The 7,162-nt window shown below is 39.2% G+C and overlaps 2 protein-coding genes across 2 annotated transcripts; both read left to right on the forward strand.

Moving 5' to 3' along the window:
* Nucleotides 1-82: 82 nt before the first annotated feature.
* Nucleotides 83-2,870, forward strand: LOC118811445 (SLC35A4 upstream open reading frame protein-like). The gene is made up of 3 exons (XM_036575655.1): nucleotides 83-175; nucleotides 1,954-2,052; nucleotides 2,369-2,870. Exons 1-3 carry the CDS (start codon nucleotides 101-103, stop codon nucleotides 2,567-2,569), a joined length of 375 nt encoding a protein of 124 aa, XP_036431548.1. The 5' UTR covers nucleotides 83-100; the 3' UTR covers nucleotides 2,570-2,870.
* A 349-nt stretch (nucleotides 2,871-3,219) lies between these two features.
* Nucleotides 3,220-5,780, forward strand: slc35a4 (solute carrier family 35 member A4). The gene has a single exon (XM_036575654.1). The coding sequence runs from the start codon at nucleotides 3,287-3,289 to the stop codon at nucleotides 4,262-4,264; it is 978 nt and encodes a 325-aa protein (XP_036431547.1). The 5' UTR covers nucleotides 3,220-3,286; the 3' UTR covers nucleotides 4,265-5,780.
* The last annotated feature ends 1,382 nt before the right edge of the window (nucleotides 5,781-7,162 follow it).

The raw sequence follows: 7,162 nt of genomic DNA on the forward strand, positions 1-7,162 counted from the left end.
TAATTAACATAAAATGACCAAATAAACATGTTAAAAAAATGATTAAAAAAAAATAAAAAAAGACAGACAAAATCAGGCAGAAGCAGTTGAGTGCCCATTGATGCATCTAGGCCGAGCAAGTAGAGCACAGGTATTGTCGAATGCCATTGCAGGAGCCAGAATGGCGAACGACAAGGTGAGTGAGCTGTTGCCTCCAGTCAACACTTAACACAGAATTGCTCCTGTCTTGCTGGTAAAAAGCGCGTAATCAGCAGCGAATGATACTAACTGGATAGATCTTAGGTTGTTACTAATAATGTTTCATTTCAGCTCATACCACGGCATATTAGCCCTGTCAGCTGGTGTGTGTGAACAGCTGCCTTGGCGTTTTCCACGGTCACGTTAGGAGAGAGGAAGTATAGCTAGTTTAGTTTGTGTACGGTGGTCGGTCAATGGTGTCGTTTAACAAGGGTCTCGTTTCCATTTGGAAAAAAACGTAGCTTACCGTAGATGTCATTGACTAAGTTGTCTGTTTTGTGGCACTGTAACTTAACACTGCTCACTTCCACTGTCATCTGACTGATCCTGCTGTCTTACTGGTGGCTTTAGTCTCCTCCTGTCACCATGAAGTCAGTTGCTACTTTTGGATTTAATGGAGAATCCCGTTCATTTCCAAAACTGTCTAACTACATAATTAAGTCATTAACAGTCATTGAGAGTGGTTTGGTTTGAAACATACCAAGTCTGAAGTGGCCATACACACCTTAAAAAGACTGTCCTTGAAGGGTTCTTTAGCAGAGGCAACAGATGTATATAGAACTAATTCATGGTTCAATGGTTCTTCACATTGATGCACAAAGTGTTGTAAATGGTTTGAAAAGAACCTTTTTGAGGTTATTGGATGTACTATATAGAACCCAAGAGAGTTCTTCTGTTGTTACAAGCTTGACATCATAACAATAGCAGAACCCTTTATTGGTGCTTTATAGAATAATTTCCCAAAAAGATCTATATAGAAACATATACTACACATTCTCCATCAATCTGAAGAACGATTTCACCATGCAAAGAACTGTTTAGGCATTTAAGTGGTTCTATGTAGAACTCACTGAAGAACCAGCTAAAGAACCCTTGAAGAACCATCTTTTTTTTTTATGGGTGTAGTGGTGGTGATAGGAACCAGACGTCTGAAGAGTTTAATGCCTCTAATAGTCACCTCATTGGAAGTCAATACACAAAATGATTATGAATACGCTTCTTGGTGTCTCAGACATTGTTTGAGAGTTTTGAGATAAAAGTTTGGCTTGCAACATTTTAAAAATGTCTTAATGGTGGAGGGGTACATGCAGGGTGTGGTAAGGCAAAATAGTCTCCATTGAAACTGAGTTTTCAGACCGCTATTTTACCATCAACATTACATACAAAAATAGGTATATTTGCATTGTAGAGATCCAACCCTGGTTCCTATCACAACCACTGTAAAGAAATCAGAGTCTGCAAGTTTCTCTGCATCGAATCATCGCATTAAACCTCTCTGAATGACTTTCAGATCTTGACCATTAAATTGTGAAATTAATGAAAAATTTGTGGAATTACTATGTAGGTAGAGATACCACCTTTCATTTATGGATAGCCATACTGATTCTGAAACCTGAGTACTGATTGACTGATTTTCTGTAAAAACAACAGAGATTTAAAATGAGCTATTTAGAGGCAAAGCGCTTCCTTTAACCAACAACATGATGTTTATATGAGATACAGCTTTGCTCTTTTCCTCTATTCAGTTACTGCTTTTACAAAAAAAGAAAAACATATCACAGTCAAAATGTGGGTGTCATACTGGTACCATCTATAATTTTAAGCTTACAGAGATAAATAAAAGTCTCACTTTCTGTGAATAACACTGACTTATATATGGAATTTAACTCATAAAGCTAGTATTTAGTATGTTCTGGGTGTTTCTTGTGTTTGTAGGATCCCCTGGGAAAGCTGAAGGATCTAGCAGAGCTCAAAGACCAACTCGAGGAGATCCAGAAAAGAGTGGAGAACGAAGTTCAGGCTGGGATTCCGCAGGTGCTACAATCATTCTGACTAAAAACGGCATTCAGACCTAAAACTAGACTTTAATGTGTTCACTCACTGCATTATCCAGCTTGCATTACACAAATACATCTTACAGCGATTGGGAATCCCTATGTAGTCAGCCAGTCCTGGCTGCTCGATCTATCGAACAAATAGAGGAGAATTAGGTTAAAAATGCTACATAAATATGAAGTAGCCCACAAATCCTAATGTGACACTTTAATTCAAGTTCATAATGTACAGTAGCATTAGAGTTTAACTTGTTTTATGCTAAAGAAGAAAGGATTTGATTTCTCATTTCTTCTAGGGCGGCTCACTCTTAGCCTCTCCGTTCCTGAAGGGGTTCTTGGCGGGATATGTGGTGTCCAAACTCCGCGCTTCTGCCATTTTGGGAGTCGCCTTGGGAACGCTCACAGGCATCTACGCTGCCCAAAACTATCAGGTGCCCAACATTGAGGGAACCATAAAGGACTACATAAACTCTTTAAAGAAAGGCCCTGGTAATTAACAGAGCAAGAGGGAGGTAATCTTGCACCTGAGCAGAATCATGACTGAAGAAGAACTGACTCCATTGCTGCTTAGTGTCCTTTTAGTGGAGTTTCATATTTATGCTTGGTTCCCTGCTCTCTGCCTGCACCTTCTCCAGAATACAGGACTAAATAGACGTGAGTGAGTGAGTATCAACGAGAAACAAACCTGTGACTAAGTTACACAGATGAGAGATGAGAGTTTCATAAATGTAGAAGCTCTTAAGTTCATATCATCTCTCGATGCTGAAAGCCTTTTCTGTTGATTATTGTATTGCACTGGGAGAGGAGAGGTTAGTATTAGTTTTTTTAGTGTATTAGTTTGATACACAGAACAAGGGGACAACAGGGATTTGCCTGCTTGCCTTAAAAGTATTGTCCTGTGTGGCTTTTTATTATTCACAGTTACATCAATATATGAGCCAATATGTTTAAATTGCAAGGGTAGTCAATTAAAGCAGTTGTTCCCAAAGAGAAGAAATACAGCACTCTTTACAATAAAGGTGCCAAAAAGCGGTCTTTGGAGTGATGAAAAAGAAGAACCCCTTCTTGTTCCTTTACAGTGGATGGTTCTTTTTTGTTAATGACCTTTTTACAGTTTAAAGAATCTTCACTTCATGAAAGGTTCAATACCAATTACATACATCCACACCAAGAACCTTTATTTGTAAGAGTCTATTTTTGACGTTATTTAGAGAATGATTGTGATTGAAAATGTCAGTTCTAGTGAAACACGCCCTCCTCGCAGTAGGCGGTGGCTCCGCAGCGCTCGCTGGGCCATTCTTCTGGTTCTGTTGGTCCTCATCTATGGCTCTCACGCTCCCCTCATCGCCCTCACTAAAATAGATGGCCGTGTTCCCTTCAGCTCCTCGTCTTGTGTGGTTCTGATCGAGTTTAGCAAGTTGCTGGTCTCTCTGGGCGCTCTGATTATTACGGGGAACATCCACACCCTCGGAGCGTCTGTGTCCTGGGCTGCTGTTGCTCCGTACGCTGTTCCAGCTCTTCTCTACTCCTTCAACAACAACCTGGTGGTCTATATGCAGGCCTACATGGACCCCAGCTCCTTTCAGGTGCTCAGCAACCTCAAGATCGCCTCCACCGCCCTGCTGTATACATCCTGCCTGAGAAAGAGGCTGAGGCCTGCGCAGTGGCTGGGATTGGGCTTTCTCATGGGGGCTGGGGTCTGTCACAGCTACAGCAGCCTGGATTGGGATAACCCAGATGGAGAAGGTAAAATGAGCTCCAGGCTTTATATCACAGCCTGGGGTTTATTGATGGTGCTTACATATTGCTTCATATCAGGACTTGCAGCAGTCTACACAGAGAGGGTGTTAAAAACCCAGCGTCTACCACTCAGCCTACAGAACTTGTTCCTCTATGTATTTGGTGTGGGCATAAATTTTGCATCACATGTCTACAGCAGCGGTGGAGAGCATTCGTTTCTGGAAGGCTACTCTGCCGTGGTGTGGCTCATTGTAGCTGGACAGGCAGCGAACGGCCTGCTGATGTCCATAGTAATGAAACATGGAACTGGAATCACCCGACTCTTCATCATCTCCTCAGCCATGCTGGTGAACAGCGTCCTCTCCTGGGGGCTGCTGGGATTGCAGCTCACGCCTTTCTTTCTCTTGCCTGTTCTGATGATCGGATTGGCCGTGTACCTTTATTACAGGTAGCTGATCAAGAGTTTGAGCCAAGATAACAAAGACAGTGGACTAATTGGACTAGCACTGGCCAGAAAAACGGTGTGTGTTTTTTCTATTATTTTTTTCCTTTTCTTTTAATTTTACTTTCTTTAATGAAAGGGGATTTTCACTGTTTTGTTTGTTTTGTTTGTTTGTTTGTTTGTTTTCAAAATATCTCAATAATGCAGTTGTTGAGATGTAAACAAAGCAATCCAGAGAAGTTTGAGGTGAAATGTGTCACTCTATAGAAACCTACGAATTGGATTTCTTTACAGTAATGGCAATAGGAACCAGGGGTCACAATACACACACATGTAGCCATTTAATTTACTGTCCTAAATGACATGTGAATTACGTGTGAACTTAAGGTAGGAGTGGGTGATATGGCAAAAATGAAATCACGATACTTGAAGACATATTCATGATACAAGATGTGCGTCACAATATGTAGTTTTATGAAGTTTTATAAGTTGAAACAGACAGAAAAAAGTACTATCAAAATCTGAGTGCAGTGATTTGTATTGAACATTTCATGTACTGCACTGCGCTAAAGCCAATTAACCAGGGCTGATTATGCTCTCTTTGAAATGAAACTTGCAGTTGGTCAGTGTTCCGTAATTACTGAGGCTGTCCATGATATGCTAGAAAAGGGTATTGTGGCATGATTTCTCATGATGAAAAAATATTGGCATATAGCACACAGCAACCTACACATGTCTTTTAAGCTTTGTATATAATGGTAAAAAGTATAGTAGATCTGAAAAAAATAAGTGTTCTTTGGGAACTGCTTTGCAATGTACTACATGGGCTACACCAACATGAAAGGATTTAAAAAAAAAATCATTTTAGGCCAAAACTTTATCTCAAAACTGTTGTAAAACAGTGTCTCAGGCTTCAAACACTTCCAAAGTCTGGTGAACTATTCTGACTATAAGTTGAACGCATTTTACATCAAACCACTCTGAATGACTTTGTTTGCATCTTAACTATTGAATCATGCAGAAATTTTGAAAAATTAGTGAACTTTCCTTTTAAAGACACTCCTTAGTTCTGCAGATATTTCCAAATGGGGAAAAGGTTGTGAACCATCCAGGAGGTTTATAAGGAGGTGAACTGTGAATGGCTTGTAAATTGGATTGTTGTGTGGTTGTAATGTTGACTATAACACAACAAAACTAACACAGAAATATGTATCAGTAATCTCTCCATATATTGCTGAAATGTTTTTTGTTTGTTTTTAAGGAGTTGCCTTTGCAGTCTTTGTCTGTTTTTTTCCGCTAAGTATCCATTTCTGCTTTTGCCTTTTCTACTTTAATATCTTAATATCAAATCTTGTCATGAATAAAATTTCATCTCTTGAAGACTGTCAAATGTCAGAATGTGAAAACGTTTTGTTTGTTTTAAATGTTTTATTCTCCATTATGCCAAACAATACAAAATGGTACATCATGCAGATATTGAAAGTATTTATAAATGAAATTATGCAAATAAATATTATGAAATTGTGTATGTTGTCTGTGTGAATGTTTTAAGCACTCACGTTGACTTTTTAAAGTTATATAATCTGAACCTTGCACCCATGTGCTTGTGTGATTGCCTTTAATAGCCACAATTACCATTAAACTTTATTTATGCATTGGAATGCATGCCATTTATGTCTCGGTATCAAGTAGTGCTAATTATACTGTAGAAAACAGTTCTGTATGTTTTTGCTACTCTTGTGCTTGTGGTGACCCCCATCACTCCTTCATCGTGGTGTGAGCAGACAGGGCCTTGAGCTCAGCCAATGCTATGAAATGAAAAAAAAAATACAAAAACTCGATGAGTTTATATTATTTATATGTGTATATATATATATATATATATATATATATATATATATATATATATATATATATATGTGTGTAACAATATTTGTTATATGTATAACAAAAAAGTTGTTATATATGTATGTATATATTTTCCTTAATAAATGTTCATTCTCACAATGTTTTCTTTGCTAATAAAAAAATAGGACCTAATAGTTTAATAGTTCAGTTAGAGCCAACAAAGTGAGATGATGTCAGCTTATCATATGCTCTTATTCATGCTTTGGCATTTTCAAGTGAATTATTTGATGGAAAAGGTCTTCAGAAAAAATGTGCTACCTTTGAGGAGCTGCTTCTTGTCGGCCTGTAGCTGTAGGTTTTGGGTGGACAGGTGTACAGCGTCCTGAATGGCTTCCAGCAGGAGAGTCCTGTACCTGCCCTCTGAGATCCGCTTCTGCTCCTCCAGCACCTGCCGGAATGTCCGAAACACCTGTGCAGCAAAGGTGAGAGCAGGTAGAGAGATTCAGTCCTCATTGTGCCTCTCTTCCAAAAATGTAGAGGTCATTGAAGACATTGTTTTGTTTTTTTGTGCAATCAGTTTTACTAGGCCTATTCCTAAATGAAGCAGAAAGCTTAATTGGTACTATTAAATCCATATGTAGAAACACTATAGGCCACTTTCCCAGGCTACACCCAATTAATATGTTTTTCGGCGAAGAAATTGGGCATTTTAAACTGGCTCTGCAATCAAAAGTATCCAGACCCCTGCTTATATTATTTCCTTCAGCCTCTACTCTTCAGAAAGTTTTTACGTTAGATGTTGTAAGAATTTGGTTGCATTCAGTCACAGTAGGATTAGTGAGGTCAGGTGCTGATGTTGGATTATTAGTTCTGGATCACAAATGTCACTCCTCCTCATCCCATGCTGTATTGGATGGAGCTCCATAACTCCAGGCAACAAGTTCCACGGCTCCACAGCCTAATCCTGGGGGGCCTTAAACCCCTCTAGCTGAAACCACCAGTTGAAAGACATGTCTGGATACCTTTGGACATACAGGTCAGGCTCAGTCTAGACTAGGTT

This window comes from Colossoma macropomum, unplaced genomic scaffold (genome assembly GCF_904425465.1).
Source record: "Colossoma macropomum unplaced genomic scaffold, Colossoma_macropomum, whole genome shotgun sequence".
Classification (NCBI taxonomy): domain Eukaryota; kingdom Metazoa; phylum Chordata; class Actinopteri; order Characiformes; family Serrasalmidae; genus Colossoma; species Colossoma macropomum.

Excerpts from the sequence above, each read along its gene's own strand:
- slc35a4 (XM_036575654.1), top strand. The coding sequence starts at position 3,287 with ATGATTGTGATTGAAAATGTCAGTTCTAGTGAAACACGCCCTCCTCGC.
- LOC118811445 (XM_036575655.1), top strand. The coding sequence starts at position 101 with ATGCATCTAGGCCGAGCAAGTAGAGCACAGGTATTGTCGAATGCCATT. Across the intron at positions 176-1,953 it reads CCAGAATGGCGAACGACAAG|GATCCCCTGGGAAAGCTGAA; the intron begins GTGAGTGAGCTG and ends TTGTGTTTGTAG. Across the intron at positions 2,053-2,368 it reads TTCAGGCTGGGATTCCGCAG|GGCGGCTCACTCTTAGCCTC; the intron begins GTGCTACAATCA and ends CATTTCTTCTAG.